We start from the raw sequence: 19,012 nt of genomic DNA, 5'->3' as shown, positions 1-19,012 counted from the left end.
CTAAGCAAAACAAAAAAAAACTTAAGCATATGGTAAAAATACAGTGCCCACCATAATGCTTGAGACAAAGACCCATCATTATTTATTTGCCTCTGTACTCCACAATTTGAGATTTGTAATAGAAAAAAAATCACATGTGGTTAAAGTGCACATTGTCAGATTTTATTAAAGACCATTTTTATCCATTTGGTTTCACCATGTAAACAGCTGAGTTTATATATAGTCCCCCCATTTCAGTGCACCATAATGTTTGGGACACATGGCTTCACAGGCATTTGTAATTGCTCAGGTGTGTTCAATTGCCTCCTTAATGCAGGTAAAAGAGCTCTCAGCACCTAGTCTTTCCTCCAGTCTTTCCATCACATTTGGAAACTTTTATTGGTGTTTATCAACACGAGGACCAAAGTTGTGCCAAAGTTTGACCATAGTCAAAGAAGCCATTATGAGACTGAGAAACAAACATAAAACTGTTGAGACATCAGCCAAACCTTAGGCTTACGAAAATCAACTGTTTGGAACATCATTAAGAGAGCTTACTAATCGCAAAGGGACTGGCAGGCCAAGGAAGACCTCCACAGCTGATGACAGACGAATTCTCTCTAGAGTAAAGAAAAATCCCCAAACACCTGTCCGACAGATCAGAAACATTCTTCAGGAGTCAGGTGTGGATTTGTCAATGACCACTGTCCGCAGAAGACTTCATGAACAGAAATACAAAGGCTACACTGCAAGATGCAAACCACTGGTTAGCCGCAAAAATAGTATGGCCAGGTTACAGTTTGCCAAGAAGTACTTAAAAGAGCAACCACAGTTCTGGAAAAGGGTCTTGTGGACAGATGAGATGAAGATTAACTTCTATCAGAGTGATGGCAAGAGCAAAGTATGGAGGAGAGAAGGAACTGTCCAAGATCCAAAGCATACCACCTCATCTGTGAAACACTGGTGGGGGTGTTATGGCCTGGGCATGTATGGCTGCTGAAGGTACTGGCTCACTTATCTTCATTGATGATACAACTGCTGATGGTAGTAGCATAATGAATTCTGATGTGTATAGGACATATCCTATCTGCTCAAGTTCAAACAAATGCTTCAAAACTCATTGGCTGGCAGTTCATTCTACAGCAAGCCAATGATCCCAAACATACTGCTAAAGCAACAAAGGAGTTTTCAAAGCTAAAAAATGGTCAATTCTTGAGTGGCCAAGTCAATCACCCGACCTGACCCCAATTGAGCATGCTTTTTATATGCTGAAGAGAAAACTGAAGAGGACTAGCCCCCAAAACAAGCATAAGCTAAAGAATGGCTGCAATACAGGCCTGGCAGAGCATCACCAGAGAAGATACCCAGCAACTGGTGATGTCCATGATTCGCAGACTTCAAGCAGTCATTGCATGCAAAGGATATGCAACAAAATACTAAACATGACTTCTTTCATTTACATGACATTGCTGTGTACCAAACATTATGGTGCCCTGAAATGAGGGGGGACTATGTATAAACACTGCTGTAATTTCTACATGGTGAAAATCAAAATGTATAAAAATGGCCTTTAATAAAATCTGACACTGTGCACTTTAACCACATGCAATTTTTTCTGTTACAAATCTCAAATTGTGGAGTACAGAGGCAAATAAATAAATGATGGGTCTTTGTGCCAAACATTATGGAGGGCACTGTACATAAAAGCTCCATTCATGAAGTGCTATGCAAAGCTGGTTCTTGCAGTACTTTTGGAGACAAAGAGAACTGAACCTTATTACAGAGTACTGATATTTTATCTACGTTTACAATTTGCGAAAGACTTGAATTCCATATGTCAGGAAGCTCTTCAAAACAGTCCGGACATTCCTGGCTAGAAGGCAAACAGCAGCTTCCTGCCCATTGCAGAACAGTGTTTCCCAGCCTTCAACTTATCCCTCCACCTCAACCTTTCTTGGGCACATCTAATTTATTGATCCTGTAATTATTATTGATCTAAAATGTCATCCTAACGCATCCCACCATGCTGCAACTTTCACCCTCTTACCAAAATTAGACGTCATTGCATGGTATTCTACACCAAAACATTCCTTAGAGGATCGTAAAGCTACCGAGTTCTGTTACTTTGAAAATGCAACATCAAGACTTGGTGAGTTGCCTTGTGTGATCATTGTTTTTATTGACCCTGGTGGTATGTTACTCAGTAGACTAGTCATCAATGTAAATAACAGCAGTTGTCACAACAGGCTTAATAAAACTAACTCCTTCAATAAAATATGGTACAAAATACTGTTGATGCTGGAATCTGGTGAAAAAGAAAAACTGCTGGATCAGGGATCAGGCAGCATCTGTGGAGGGAGATGTTCAGTCAACGCTTGGGGTCGGAACCCTTCCGGCGACTGTCTATTTCCCTTCACAGGTGCTGCCCGACTTGCCGAGTTCTTGCCGATTGTTTTTTTGTTCCTTCAATAACCGCCTCGCAACAACTTTGTTTATAACAAGTATATTGATAGACCGAGAATAACGGCCAAGAGTAAGTAGTAAAGTTCAAGATATGCTTACATAAAATGTCCTGTTAATGCATTAATAATTCAAACAATCCAACTTAGTTATACAAAAATGGCAGGTTCACATGCGGTACAACTACAGGAGGAGGAATGACCTTCACAAGGGTCAAAACCCATTTACTTTCAGACATTTAACATTTTTCAAACAATTCCTAATCCATTCAGGAATTCAGACGTTCAGTATATATTAACAAGGGAGGAAATAGAATTTATGTGCATTAGGCCATTTTTTTGTGTTCAATTCTAAAAAGTAATATTCCTTCTGCACTATCAGCACATGACCTTCATTTTTACCCCAATTTTGGACAAAACCAATTTCCGTGTAGATAAAACAATAAAGAAAATGAGAACAACCAGCTGTTTTTACGTTGTAAATAACTACTTCTTACTGCTAACTGTAGGAAGACAAACCAGAAATTGCTCCAACTCTAGAATCATTTGTTGATGTAAAGGCTGTGGTAAATTATCTCTGGACTATACTTAGCAGGACATCACAACTTGGCCTTTCATTAGCCTCTGAGGTTTGAGACAAAAGGGAATAAACTCATGTTTTACATCTGTGTTGGATGTGATACATTTTACATCATAAACACAAGGGTAGCAGTCTATTGACAAAATGGTCAACCTTTTAACCTGCCTCCATCTGACTAGGAGCAGACCACCAACGTCTGCGTTGAGCCATGGGTATGATGAGAAAATTAAATACATAGTTTCATACAAAATGAACACTATATAAATATTGGTATCACAAAATGCTGGAGTAACTCAACAGGTCAGGCAGCATCTAGGAGAGAAGGAATGGGTGATGTTTTGGGTCGAGACCTTTCTTCAGACTGACGTCACCCATTCCTTCTCTCCTAGATGCTGCCTGACCCGCTGAGTTACTCCAGCATTTTGTGATACCTTCGATTTGTGGCAGCATCTGCAGTTATTTTCCTACACAACATAAATATTAATTATTCTAAATCATCATGCATCTAACCTACGTAGCTTTGCTTTGCTCTCGACCCGAAATGTCGCCCATTCCTTCTCTCCAGAGATGCTGTCTGTCCCGCTGAGTTACTCCAGCATTTTGTGTCTATCTTCAATTAATCTACAGACCTGTACGTCTTTGGAGAGTGGGAGGACACCGAAGATCTTGGAGAAAACCCACGCGGTCACGGGGAGAACAACGGAGTACAAACTCCATACAGACAGCACCCATAGTCGGGATGGGTCTCCGACGCTGCAAGTGCTGTAAGGTAACAACTCTAACGCTGCACCACCGTGCCACCCAAAACAACCAGCATACAAACCTCTACTGTTTTAAGTGATGTAAATTCTCTGGGGATAGCTTTTATTCATTGCTTATTTTGTCCACCAAGTTTGGAATGATGTTGTTAAGGCTGAATTCCATTAAAAACACTTCTTTTTGAGCAGAAAAAGTGCAGGGTTACATTCTCTGACTTGTCCTCTATATTTAGCTACGAAAGAGGTGTGAGCAGAGAATTCTTGCTGGAAGTGTACAAATTTTACGGTCAATGATTATTAACGAGAAATTACGAACAAGCAGTTCTCTCTGTATTCTCATTATTATATAAAATATTGGTAATCTCTTGTTTAAAAAGGGAAATTCATTCCGCTTGCACAATGAAAGAAAAACACTTTCAAAAGTGTTTTATTTAAACATATACTACTAAAGAGATCTGTATTCTAAAGCTGCATTCATTTATACAAACACTAGAGGTCTTATGCTCTGTCCTAGAAACATGAAAGATTCCAAATATCAGCGTATAAAATCATTTTTGGTTTGTTTAAGCTCACGTTTTAAAGGGATATGTTCCAATCTTGAGCAAACTCAATATAAGTCTCATTAGAAGTTTGCAAAGCTGAATTGACAAACCTACAGAACTTAGTGTCAGCAAAAGTTGGCAGTTTTGGTAGTAGAGAGGGCCAAACCAAAGACATTTTATGCAGAGAATTTGGGCGGCTTGGTGGGGCAGTTGGTAGAGGTGCTTCCACACAGTGCCAGCGACCTGGCTTCAATTGTCATCTTGGGTGTTGTCTATGTGGAATTTGCACATTCTTCCTGAGACTGCAGGAGTTTCTCTGAGAGCTCAGGTTTCCTCCCACATCCTAAAAGACGGGCGAGTTTGTAGGTTAATTGACCTCCATAAATTGCCCTTTGTGTAACCAGTGGATGAGAAAGTGGGATAACAGAGAACTAATGTGAACGGGTGAGTGATGGTTTGCGTGGACTCTGTGGGCGGAAGGGCCTTTCCCCATGCTGTATCTCCAAATTCAACTAAACTTTGTTAACTGTAAAGCACCAGGTTGGTTTTGGTTGGTTATTCCTGTGGTTTGATTTTGGGGACTTTTATTGGAAAGTTGCAGCTGCTTCACATTACTTCAAAAACAGCCACAACATTATCTGCTCAAGGCCTCTTTGTAACTAGACATTGAGCGAGCTTAAGATCACAAACTTTCTTTTCATCCTTTGTGTAGCACGAGGGGAAATATTTTCCTCTTCCCAAAGTATTCTGGAGTCAAGATTTGAAACTGTACAGGAAATCAGTAATAAAAACCATGGCTTATTAATTTATGGCACTATGAGAGAGCAGCAATATAGTGCCTTGCTACACTCTTAATTTCTAACAATTATATAACAAATATATTTTTAACAATGATCTAACAATATACAACAAAATATATTCCTAATAATATTTACCTACTGCTGATGTTCATGAAATCTTTGTCATGCTTTATTAGTCTTGGAGTCATGGAGTGATAGTGTGGAAACAGGCCCTTCGGCCCAACTTGCCCATACCGGCCAACAATGTCCCAGCGATACTAGTCCCACTTGCCTGTGCTTGGTCCATATCGCTCCAAACCTGTCCTATCCATGTACCTGTCTAACTGTTTCTTAAACAATGGAATAGTCCCAGCCTCAACTACCTCCTCTGGCAGCTTGTTCCATACACCTAGCACACTTTGTGTGAAAAAGTTGCCCCTCGGATTTCTATTCAAACTTTTCCCCCTCACCTTGAACCTATGTCCTCTGGTCTTCGATTCCCTTACTCTGGGGAAGATCCTGTGCATCTACCCGATCTTTGGAATGAATGATTCAGAGCCGCTTTGTAATACAAATAATCCAGAAATATTAAAATTCTCAAAATGTTAAGGAATATTCGGCATACGCATTTTCAAATTTTGAGTTGTTGGGGCAGTCGTGTAGATACATTACAAAAGATAGTACGTTGAGATGTGCTGATGCATTGTGTTTTTATGTAGGGATAGTAGGCAGGTGAGCAGTGAATCCCTTTATATATCAACGAGAGGCATGGAATCTTTGGTTCCATTTGACAAAGCAAAGTATTTAAAATAATAAATCATTTTTAACAATGCAACATCCTTTTAGAATGGACTTAGATTTACTGCTCAAATTCAAGAAAGGGACTTGTTCTACATCTTCTTAATTAAAATTAACCAGTCAAATCGACCTTAGAATAGCATAAATTGTATGTGCTGTGCTGGAACAAATTGGTAAAAGTAAATTTGCCGTTTAAGTATTTTGTCTAAAACTATGGCAGGATATTTCTGTAACTGTAGTGGCACCTGGGTAGATAGTATAACCCAGGAAGGGCCTGGTTTGACATAACAAAGCTACATCAACAGAGTATAGAAAATAAATTGCCTTAAAAATGCCAATATTGATACAGAATGTGTTGCTCTTCATAATTCTTGGCTTGTTCCGCCTTAAGAGACCATTTTAAATTGTCTTGAAATCCAATTGAAAAAAAACCGTATGTTTCATCCTTTTATATGGCACATGGGAAAGGTTCACAAACACAAAACTGGAAACATCAAGTGGAACAGAATTCCCCTTAAACAAATCACGTTCAATTCCCAAGTGACTTTACAAAGTATACTATCAACTTTTGTTTTCTTAGGCCCATGAAAACCTCACTCATGCCCCACTTCATCTTCATTGGATTGTAAAAATATTGCACCAGAGCCTATAGTCAGCACATTCAGGGCCACAACGATGACTGCAAAACACCTCACTACTCTAATGTTTTCTCTTAAATCAACTTGCATAAAGTACAGCACACTTATCAACACTTAATCAATGGAATTAATCTCATCTGTATTCACCCGATTGTATTGCTTTCCAGTGTTTCTCCATAAAAGATAATACGCCAAAATGTGCTCTGTTGAAATACCAAACCAAATAAGACACTATCTATCAAACACCCGTCCTTTTTCTCCAGAGATGCTTCCTGACCCGCTGAAATACTCCAGCACTTGGTCTCTATCAAACAATTGTTTTGCTGAACAAGTATGCTCAGTTTGCTTTGGTCTACAAAATCACCCGGTTGCCAAACATTTTAACTCCCCTTCCCATATGACCTTTCTGTGTTCGGCCTCCACCACAGTCAGAGCGATGTCAGAAGCAAATTGGAGGAACAGCACCTCATACTTTGTTTGGGCAGCTTATACCACAGCAGCATGAACGATAATTTCTCTATTTTCAAGTAACCCCTGCATTCCCTCCCTCCGCCCTCTCCCATCTTAGTCATCCTACTAGTTCCACTGTTTACATCCCCATAACCCTTCGTTATCACTTCTTCCCCAGCCAACAATGGGCCATTATGGCCCCCACCTCTCCTTGGACATTATTGCCAGCCCTGATTTGTTCTGACCTTTTTCTACCTCCAGATCCTCTCCCCCGCCCCTCCTCCTCCTTTCAGTCTGAAGAATTCCGATCCATAATGTCACCCATCCTTTCTCTCAAGAAATGCTGCCTGACCCGATGAGTTATTCACGCATTTTGTGTCTATCTTCCAAATAAGAAATTATACGCAATATCTCTAGCTTCTCTTCGTTAATCTTTACTTCAGAGCTCTCAGGTTTGACTGTTTGTTTACAAGGTTCTTAATTTCCTCCTTAATGTAGAAAAGTCACTATATTCAGACTTTAACTGAAGTCCATTGATTTATCAGAATTGATTGATTGTTTTGTCTATTTTTTTGTTTAAAAATGAATTCACCACAAGTGGAAGTAGGGAAAGGAAATGAACTTGTGGAATTTCTGAATCTGCCCGCAACATTATTGCAACATCCTGAATTAGTCTTTTCTGCAAATTCTGAAAAGAATTAATGTTTATTTTACTACAACAGAGCCAATTGTCCCTTGTTTAAAGGCTTTTGTAAGTGAAGCCAGATAGCACTTTAGTGAAGGACGGCAAGAGTTTGAAATTTCTCCTGAAACGCTATTGCTAGGCAAACTCATTTGAAATCTGAGACCGATAGATTTTGGTTACAGCATTAAAAAATATGGGCCAAAGAGAATATGTCTGGATTTCAAACACAATCATGATTGCAATGCATAACGGCTGCAGGCCAGTCTAATTTCATTTTTATTCAATGGCAGAATGAGAGAATGCGAGAAGGCTGGCGATAGACCAAATCGCTTCTTGGCAATTTTTACAAGACTGCTAATGGATAACCAAATGGTTCTGGGGTCAGTAGTTTTCCTCTTGAAAAGGAAGCAAAATGTTTGATTTATACTACCAATCAATAGTTGCGCAGGCACCTCTGAAGCAGCTCTTCGTTCCACATTCTGATGAAGGACCCGCACGGGTCTGCAAGGTTAGATCGCACGGGATCCACGTTGAGTTAGCTAACTGGATTCAAAAATCAGCTTGGAGGAAGGAGTCAAGGGATAGCTTTGGAAGGAGATTTCTCAGATTGAAGACCTGAGACCAGTGGAGTAGCGCAGGGGATCTATGGCACGTGTTACCTAAATTAACAATTTGGATGACAATATAATTAACATTTCCAGTAAATTTGAAGATGACGCCAAAATTGGCGGAATAGAAGACCGCGAGGAAAGATAACTAAGTTTACAAGATCTGGATCAGTTGGGAGGTGGGGCAAGGAATAGCAAAAGGAACTAAACACAAATTTGTGGTGTTGCACTTCAATATGTCAAACCAGGGCAGTACTTACACAGTAAATGGTAGAACCCTGGAGAGTAGTGAACAAGAGTGATCTGGAGGTCTAGTGCATAGTTCCCTAAAAATGGTGAGCCAGGTGGACAGTGTGGTGAACAAGGCGTATGGCATGCTTGCCTTTATTGGGAAGGTTCATGAGTACAAAAGAGTTGTCAGAAGCTACAGAGGCTGATACAGTTACCACTTTTAAAAAAAATTGGACAAACATATGGATAGGAAAGGTTTAAGAGAGCTCAGGACCAAATGCAAGTAAACAGGACTGGCGCAGTATGCCAACTTGGATAATATGGGTCAAAGTGTCCATTTGTGTGCTGTGCAGTTCTACGACTCTTAAATTGAAACTTTAAGTATGAAGTCCCATGCGAACTGTACTTATGGCTTGAAATTGTTCATACTGTTCTCCAATTATTAGCCGCCTAATGTATCCATTAAATGGCCTTGCCCCACATTCAAAAGCCAAGCTTCAATATTTTTCTATTAAGGAACTCAGGTGCACTTGCAGGGCCCTCACGTTTTTCCCTCCCTCGTACAAAGAACACTTCATGTCAACTACTATTGATTGAAGGAGGCCATCACAGATCCTGTCCTTACGGGCCAAAGGGAATATGTCTGGATTTCAAACACAATCATGATTGCAATGCATAACGACTGTCGGCCAGTCTAATTTCATTTTTATTCAATGGCAGAATGGCAGAGTATATGTGAGAAGGCTGGCGATAGACCAAATCGCTTTTTGGCAATTTTTACAAGGCTGCTAATGGATAACCAAATGGTTATCCTTGGCTATTAATTTTCCAATTTCTTATGTATGTGCATGAAATTCATTGATTTAACCTCTCTAGCTCCAGGATACTAAAGCCAACTCCAGAAGCTCAAACAAACTTGTGGTTGCTTAACTGGGGACTGAATTCAAGAACATCAATGTTAATCGTTATTGGTTTGCACCTGCGCGCAGAAAAAAATTACAAGAACGTTGCCAGGACTTGAGGTATAGGGGGAGGTTGGGCAAGCTCGGACATTATTCCTTGGAGCACTGGAGGATGAAGGGTGATCTTATAGGGGTGTATAAAATCATGAGAATTAGATAGTTTAAATGCAGTCTCTTACCCAGAGTAAGGGAATTAAGAACTAGAGGTTATGGGTTTACGGTGAGAGGGGAAAAAATTAATAGGAACACGAGCAGCAACTTTTTCCACATGAAGGGTGTTGGGTATATGGAACTAACTGCCAGAGAATGTTGTTGAGGCAGGTATTATAACAAGATTTAAAAGACATTTGGGCAGATACGTAGATAGGATGTGGGCCAAACACAGGCAGGTGGGACTAGTGTAGATGGAGCACCTTGGTCGGCATGGGCAAGTTGGGCAAAAGGGCCTGTTTCCATGCTGTACGACTCGACCTTGGGACCTAATACATGCATATATTTCCAGAAAGGTCAACTCACCGTAGTGCACTGTAGCCTTGACACACGCTGATGCAACAAAGAACATTTTCCTGGTTGACTTGATCTTCTCCAAGAAATTTGCAAACTATGTTTCCACCTAGACTGAACCCCACAACCACTAGCTGTGTCTGAGGGAATGCTTTCTTTATGCTGTTGACCATGGCGCCAAATTCCCACGTACAACCTGCGTATGTAAAGAAAGATGTTAACTTCCAAAGCAACTGAAGACGGAAACATTTATTCAAACATTTCAATCACAATTCACAGTATTTCTTCGGTTCTGTACATCATGTGCTCTGTGTCCTAGCAAATTAAAAAATACAGATTTACAGTTAAATTTGTTAGAAATTGAATATTTTAACAAAATTAATTAATCGCCAGAATGAAAATGCTCGTGTTGTTTTGGGAATTCACTTAAAAGGTTTTAATTCAATTTTGTTTAGTTTATTGCCACTTGGACCATATTATGTGCAGTTTTGTTCAAATCTTTCCATACTACATTTAGGTAGCACCCAACAAACCTAATTTTGCAGAACAAATATCCACATTAATTCGGCACATCTTCCTATCAAGAAAGTGAGCATATCGTGCAATTCTGTAGCTTTAATTCACAATGACTGTGCTGCTGACAATAATAACGAAAATTACAGTACCACAAAGGCAGAATTTGCACATTTCCTTGCAAAGTCATTATGCAACAAAATTATCAAAGGGAAATTATGCAAAATAAATGATTTTTATGAAGTTTAAAGGGCTCTTGAGTAGTAACACACAAAAGATGTATTGATAGAAACATAGAAAATAGGTGCAGGAGTAGGTCATTCGGCCCTTCGAGCCTGCACCGCCATTCAATATGATCATGGCTGATCATCCAACTCAGTATCCCGTACCTGCCTTCTCTCCATACCCCCTGATCCCTTTAGCCACAAGGGCCACATCTAACTCCCTCTTAAATATAGCCAATCAACTGGCCTCAACTACCTTCTGTGGCAGAGAATTCCACAGATTCACCACTCTCTGTGTGAAAAAAAACGTTCTCATCTCGGTCCTAAAAGACTCCCCCCTTATCCTTAAACTGTGACCCCTTGTTCTGGACTTCCCCAACATCGGGAACAATCTTCCTGCATCTAGCCTGTCCAACCCCTTAAGAATTTTGTAAGTTTCTATAAGATCCCCCCTCAATCTTCTAAATTCCAGCGAGTACAAGCCGAGTCTATCCAGTCTTTCTGACCATGAACCATGCATGGGAATATATCAGTTTTCCCACGCGCATGCCTTCCACATGCAATGTGGTCCAATAGCAGAAGCCCCCAGAGCTGTTCAAAAACACCTGCACAAATTTCCGGTGCTAGAGTGGTTCATCAATTCGTTGAATTCAATGGAAATATTTCATTGTGTTTCACTTTCGTTTTTGAGTGCAGTGCACAACGTCTGTGTAAATACCATAAGCTTTTGAAAACAATACTTTACAAAGTAGCAAGGGGTTTATTTGATTTTGCTGATTACATCCCAATAATGAAATACCATATCTCCCTGAACTCTCAAATATGGTATAGACCAATTGCAGCTGAGGAAGGCCATTGGGCCCATTACATCTCTTCTATCCAAAACCACCCCAAAAAAACCCGACACTTCACGACTTCTTTGTGCTTCTCCAATCTTAACCTGAACACGAGTTTAGTTTAGTTTGTGGTCACCTGTACCGAGGTACAGTGAAACGTTTTTGTTGCGTGCGAACCAGTTAGCGGAAAGACAATACATGATTACAATTGAACCATCCACAGTGTACAGATAACATAGTTAAAGTAAAAAATGCTGCTGTCAGAGTAGAGATTTAAAAGAGTAGAGTGATTGTAATGCGTGATTGCAGATCCACTTCTGTGACTGGCACGTCACAGAGTGCCTGGCTTGGGCGCCATCTTGGATCTAAGATGATAGCACCCTAAGTAATATCACATTCAAAGAATAGAATTATTAACTTGAGGCACAGGTGACAGTGTTTCCATCTGTGCCAGACACAAATGCAGATTATTGTCAAACTTTAAATAATAACTTCGCTTGAGAAAATATTGCAAAAGCAAGTCCCTCAAGTAACCAACTCCTTTACCTTGTTAATCTAGTTATGTTAAAGAAAAATAAACCAAGTCAAGACCCATCGAGCAGAACATCAAAATAAGAGACAGCCAAGATGAAGGGAAGAATCTAGCAAAGAGATCCTAAGTTTGAGCTTCAAGAAAACGGTAGAATTAGCTGGTAGAATCACTAGGCGTGATTTTAAAAATCAGTGAGGATGCAAGGAAAAAGGAACAAGTACAGAGATTTTGCTCCTTTTGATATTCTATTTCATAAAGCATGCATCCCAACTAATTTGAGTTTATAGGTTATGCAATTTCTCGAGTGTCTGGCTTCTTTCAGCACTATGTCAAAATACTAATTCTTGAGAAGAACGTCCATCAGTCACAATAACCAAGCAACGATGTCAAACCTAATGCATTGAAAAATTTAGAAAATGATCACATGCTCTAAATTTGTAATAAAAATCAAAGGGCTCTGTGTGGCCGTTTATTGCTTTATTAGCGAGCTTTGTGATAAAATTAAAAGCAGCTGGGCTTCATCTCAGTAAAATTCTTTCATACTGTTAACGTTGATTTAAGAACGATAAGATGAAATAATATCGCACTCAACATATAGCAGTATATTTCTAATTACATGCTCACTTGGAATCTACAATGAAGATGACAACAGTGTGTGTGTAAAGAAGAGGGTTAAAGGATCAGACCATGCTCTGACTGGACAGAAAGATCTGCTTCTACTGTTGGATATTTTTTAACATACAAGATGTGGTCATCTTTAGAAAAACACAAATTTGTTTACCTAACCCTACTTGCCTCAAACTATTACAGTCCTTCTGATAAAGGGATTCCCTGTGCTAAATTTCCAGGATTTAGTATAAACACATGTAATTTTAATTATAAAGACATAAAGCAAAAAAGAAATAATCATTAAAATGGATCAATTGGCAAAGATTTTTCAATCGCATTTGGTTAATCAAATGTGGTAAAAATATGAGCGTGTTATTGAAATGTTATTTTTATCAAGATACAGAAAAAGAGTTAACTCAATCCCAAGAAACAAAAGCAACTAATAGAACTTTAAATTGCAGAGATATATACAGGGAACAAAGTAGAACTGAATTATGCCTTAGCAGAAGAACAGAGATTGCACTTCCATTAAACCACAACGTTTAATGTCCAAATTAAGGTTGTGAGCAGTTCTCACCGTGAATCTTTACTAATCCCATGACCTACAAAATGCACAAATGAAATTTAATCTTGGTAATATTGCAACTATTTCAAAGGTTATACCTTTGGACTATGAAATGTAATTATTAGGCACTATGGACTGAAACAAAACAGATATGCTGAAACTTGAATGATTAATTAATGTTAATCCTTCAACTAAACTTGAAAACTGCACTCAAAGTGAAGATCAAACAGATGTTTTATTGATGAGGCGTTGGCAGTTGTGGAAACTCTATAATCAGAGGGCCCCAGCATCTGAAAACAACACCCAAGAAATACATAACATTTTATAGTTCAGTAATGTCAACAGGTGAAAATGTGAGGTTTTTCCCTCCTTCACAATCACGGGTGAAATTCAGGTAAAGTTTTATTATAGAAGGGCTTTTGGCCATTATTTCATATCCATTTATCCATATAAAAACATCCCAGGTTTTAATTTAGATCTGAATTCATGCAGCCGAGATCAAGTAGTAGATAAGATGCAGTTCCAACTGCACACAAAAATATAGACAAAATTATTATGGCTGTCAGCAACTCTAATCAGAATCACAACATAGACTTAACACAAAACACAGAACTTCAAAGGAAAGCATTTATAATAACATAAATTCACTAATGCATCAGAATTTAATTATTGAGTTAACCCAGATCTAAAAAAGATAATCTAGACAAAGGTACGGGTCATAATCCTAGACTCCAACAAGACTGAGGCATGTAAGGAGGCATGTCATACTGTCCACATATCAAAAAACCTAACAGCACAACGTAAGTTGTGTTGGAAAATAACTGCAGATGCTTGTATCACAAATGCTGAAGTAACTGAGATGGGCAGACAACATCTTGGAGAGAAAGAATGGGTGACGTTACGGATCGAGACCCTTCTTCAGACTGATGTCAGGGGGGGCGGGACAAAGGTCCTGACATTAGTTTGAAGATGGGGCTTGACACGAAACGTCACCCATTCTTTCTCTCCAAGATGCTGCCTGACCTGCTCAGTTACTCCAGCATTTTGTGATAGCACAAAGTTAGTTGATCAACGCTTCAGTGCCAATTCTTTGTAAAAGTAATCCAAACGAACAAATTCTCACTTTAAAGTATTTTAGACAATACACAATAGATGCAGGAGGAGGCCATTCGGCCCTTCAAGCCAGCACCGCCATTCAATGTGATCATGGCTGATCATTCTCAATCAGTACCCCGTTCCTGCCTTCTCCCCATACCCCCTGACTCCGCTATCCTTAAGAGCTCTATCCAGCTCTCTCTTGAATGCATTCAGAGAATTGGCCTCCACTGCCTTCTGAGGCAGAGAATTCCACAGATTCACAACTCTCTGACTGAAAATGTTTTTCCTCATCTCAGTTCTAAATGGCCTACCCCTTATTCTTAAACTGTGGCCCCTTGTTCTGGACTCCCCCAACATTGGGAACATGTTTGCTGCCTCTAACATGTCCAACCCCTTAATAATCTTATACGTTTCGATAAGATCTCATCCTTCTAAATTCCAGTGTATACAAGCCTAGTCGCTCCAGTCTTTCAACATAACATTTTTTGGAATGACCTGACAATATCGGTGAGCTTGACATCATTGCCCATAACCTTTCATTACTCCAAGTGTTTACTCACTCTTACACGCTCCAATATTCACAGCATTTTCAGCTTAGTTTCAGTTTAATACCTGCATAATTTTGCGTCTGGTTACTTCAGTCCAGTGGAAATTTCACAGAATGCTAATAATCCCGCACTGCCAGGACTTTGGTTTTGCCTGACTCAGATTTCTCAGACAATTGAATGTTATTCCTATTAATATTTAAACGCCTTTTAAATTCACTTAAAAAAGAGATGTCACACAGCATTTTGAATTTTCAAGTAAGCCAGGTAAATTTAAAGAGTGTCCCCTGCGGGAATAGAAGTCCTGGTGAATTTCAATGGAGCACAGAAAATTGCAACGACCAAACAATCAGGATTTCCCAATAGTTAAGATAGTAGATCATTGTAGGTTTACTCTGATCCCATTCTCCCAAGTCTCTCCTCCATTTGATTCATATTTGTTTGCACTTTGACAAATTTACGCTCTCTACTGACTCCACTTTTATTGCACTTTTTTACAGTTGTATCCAGTACAGGGTCTCGACCTGAAACCTATCATGTTCTCCGAAGACTCTGTCTGACCCGCTGAGCACTTTGTGTTTTCTCTTTTGTACACCAGCCTCTGCAGTTCCTGGTTTCCACGCTTTGACACAATGTACATGGACTTGTTAGTATGCCGATTAAGCATTCTTTTGCTGTTCTTATATATGGGTAATTAATTGCCAGAGATTGTTAATATCCATTGGATTTATCAATCTGTATATGCATTTCCAGGAAATTGTCCCAATAGTTAGATTTATTTTTATTTACGCCCTTTAAACACATCTTAACTGCATCTTCCCAAAGTTACTTACATTCTTCTTTCCTCGTTTGTCACGGTGCTTTCAAAGTGCTTTGAAATTGTTGGAGAAAAGGAAAATAGAGATGTTCTTTAGAGTTAGCAAGTTCCTTTTGCTGCATTGGGAATTAATTTCAATGATAATGCAATGACAAGTCTTGGAACCACACAATAAATTACCGACAAAATAAAATTACAACAGGCTTGGAAACAATGGACAACAGACAATTGGTGCAGGAGTAGGCCATTCAGCCCTTCGAGCCAGCACCGCCATTCAAGTGATCATGGCCGATCATCCACAATCAGTACCCATTCCTGCCTTCTCCCCATACCCCCTGATTCCGCTATCATTAAGAGCTCTATCTAACTCTCTCTTGAAAGCATCCAGATAATTGGCCTCCACTGCCTTCTGAGGCAGCGAATTCCACAGATTTACAACTCTGATTGAAAAAGTTTATCCTCATCTCCGTTCTAAATGGCCTACCCCTTATTCTTAAACTGTAGCCCCTTATTCTGGACGCCCCCAACATTGGGAACATGTTTCCTGCCTCCAGCGTGTCCAATCCCTTAATAATCTTGTATGTTTCAATAAGATCCCCTCTCATCCTTCTAAATTCCAGTGTAAACAAGCCCAGTCACTTCAGTCTTTCAACATACGACAGTTTTCGCTCGAGTTTTCAAGATCTACACAGACTACAATTTCTGAAGATACTCTCATGTTAAAAGAGATACCGTGAAAAGCAATATCCAACCATCTCACCAAGAGTATTTAATTATAAAGAGTGGTGGGACCTCTGTACTGTGATGGATGTTTCTTTTTTTGTGTTTTGTGTTGGTTGGGGTTGTGTAATTTGCTTATTTTTATTGCTCTTATTGTTGGACTGTGGGTGACGAAATCTCGTCCAAAAAAACTTGTTTTTTGGATGACAAATAAAGATATCCTGAATCCTGTAAATCCAATTTTAGAAGTTAGCTACATTTCTGTGGTGAGCTGTCGTCAAAAACTGAAGTGATCTTTAATTCAAAGTCATTATCATTAGCATTTACAAAAATAGTAACAAGAATTTGTAATGCCTCTGTCTGAGCACTCATTGGGGAACTGTTGCAAGAATGAATTTACTGCTTTTTCATTTTGCACAGAGTTCTGGAGTCATACAAGTTAATTTATTACAACTTCAATAGTCGGGTAGTCCATAGAGCTCAGAGGACCATCGGAACACAGCTACCAGCCTTGGAAGGCATCTACAACACACGATGCCTCAGAAAAGCCCACCAGCATCCACAAAGACTCTTCACACCCCTGCAACAGTCTGTTCGAACTCCTTCCATCGGGCAGACGCTACAAGGCCTTCTACGCCCGCACCTCCAGACTCAGGAACAGCTTAATCCCCAAGGCCATAGCTGCCATGAACCGGTCCTGCTGAGCCAGATGGTCACATCGCACAGTGATCCGGCACAGATCTACTTGCACTTTATTCTGTTTTAAAACTGTTAGAATTTGTTTAGTTGGATTGTTTAAATTAATACTGACTAGCTAATTAAATTATTGCATCGTATGGGAGGCGCATTCCCAATCTCGTTGTACCCCCGTACAATGACAATAAAGATATATTGTATTGTATTGTAATTATAGCTGCAAATTGTCGGGACTGCCTGGAGTTTAAACTATATAGATTCTCAAGGAACATTGTTCAAGTCTGTTGATACCGACACAGAGACGAACGCTCACACACGTGATGGCTGCAGGATAGGTTGAAAGATATTAGTTGACACAGAGAGAGTAAGAAGGTATGCCAGTATATACTGCACTACCAATTCACAGCTCAAGTACTGCACACAAGTGTTGTGGTCACAGTACAGAAACGGTGCAATTACACTGGAGAAATCGCAGAGAAGAAATAAGATGTTTCAAGTATTCGAAATTTTTTAGCTAAGTTTTAAAATGAAGGGTTTTTTTTGTTTTTGTGAAACAGAGCAAACTTTAATGGAGGTATGTAAAATTCCAAGGAGCCTCAAACCAATAAGTAGGAAGGACCCAATTCCCCTAACTGAGATGTCAAAGAGCTGGGATGGCACAGATTTAAGATAATCTGTAGAAATAGAAGAGGCGGAAAGGCGAAGAAGCATCTGGAACTCATTGCCAGAAAGTGTCGATACAAAAAAACCCCTCTAAATTTAAAAATCACTTGAATGTGTCTTTGAAAAGGCATGACCTAGAGGATCACAGACCGACCCACAGAAGTGTAAGCAGGTTAGTACCTTTTTCAATCTGCATGGACATGGACAAAATGACATTGTGTTGTACTTTTTCTATTAAAAATATGCTTTTGTAAATACTTTTGCTTCAAAGTTTTATTAGCTTGTTAAGATTAGACACATGAAGACACCAAACTAACAAATGGGTTTTATATTTGGTGCCAGTTTCAACATGTTCCATAACCCCCAGGTTTAGCTGCATACACCCCAACTATCAGCTTTGTCTTTATCAGCTGTGAGGCATGTTATCTGCAAGTCACATACGGCCAGTTGCAAGCTTCACAAACATAGCGTCAAAAGCCATTAAGGAAGTGCACACCACTAGAGCAGAATAGTGTGGGAGCAGATCCCGTGACACACCATGACTGCACCTACCATGATGCTAAATTAAACTAATCCCCATCCGACTGCACATGGTCTGTATCTTTATTTCCTGTCTGCTTACATGTCTAAATGCCTCTTCAATGTTCGATTAGATTTACCTCGACCACACATTCCCAGCCACTACTAGTCTTCATATGTCTAATTGTAATTGTATTTCATTTATTAGCCAGTTATGTAAAAACATACAAAGAATTTGATTTGCCATACAGTCATACCAAAAAAGCAACAAGACACACAAAAACATAAAAATTAAAATAAACATCCACTGTGATGGAAGGCAATAAAGTATTATCTTCTTCCCTCCTTTCCTCCCGCAGTCGGAGCAGTCTAACCATCCGCGGTCGGGGGGGGGCCTGAAGCTGCCGGAGTCGGGGCGGTGGAAGCTCCCGCGGTCGGGGCGGTGGAAGCTCCCGCGGTCGGGGCGGGGAAGCTCCCGCGGTCGGGGCGGTGGAAGCTCCCGCGGTCGGGGCGGGGAAGCTCCCGCGGTCGGGGCGGTGGAAGCTCCCGCGGTCGGGGCGGTGGAAGCTCCCGCGGTCGGTGGCGGTCGGGGCGGCCGAAGCTCCCGAAGTCGATCCCTAACCAAGGATCCGTGAGCTCCACAATGTTGTCCGCAGGCTCCCACTGTTGGAGCTCCCGAAGTCGATTCCCAGCTCCACGATG

The 19,012-nt window shown here is 40.0% G+C and overlaps 1 protein-coding gene across 7 annotated transcripts in view; it reads right to left on the bottom strand.

The window, feature by feature from the left end:
• LOC144609123 (monoacylglycerol lipase ABHD2-like) overlaps window positions 1-19,012 on the bottom strand; it is a 93,201-nt gene that overhangs the window by 35,080 nt on the left and 39,109 nt on the right. For all 7 annotated transcript variants that reach the window (XM_078427506.1, XM_078427513.1, XM_078427508.1 and 4 more), the window contains one exon: window positions 9,986-10,169. In XM_078427506.1, the coding sequence (XP_078283632.1) occupies window positions 9,986-10,169 (184 nt within the window). The remainder of the gene's footprint in view (window positions 1-9,985; window positions 10,170-19,012) is intronic.

This window comes from Rhinoraja longicauda, chromosome 33 (genome assembly GCF_053455715.1).
Source record: "Rhinoraja longicauda isolate Sanriku21f chromosome 33, sRhiLon1.1, whole genome shotgun sequence".
NCBI classification, from domain to species: Eukaryota; Metazoa; Chordata; class Chondrichthyes; order Rajiformes; family Arhynchobatidae; genus Rhinoraja; species Rhinoraja longicauda.
Note: the sequence above shows the minus strand (reverse complement) of the source record. Positions and strands in the feature narration are given on the sequence as shown.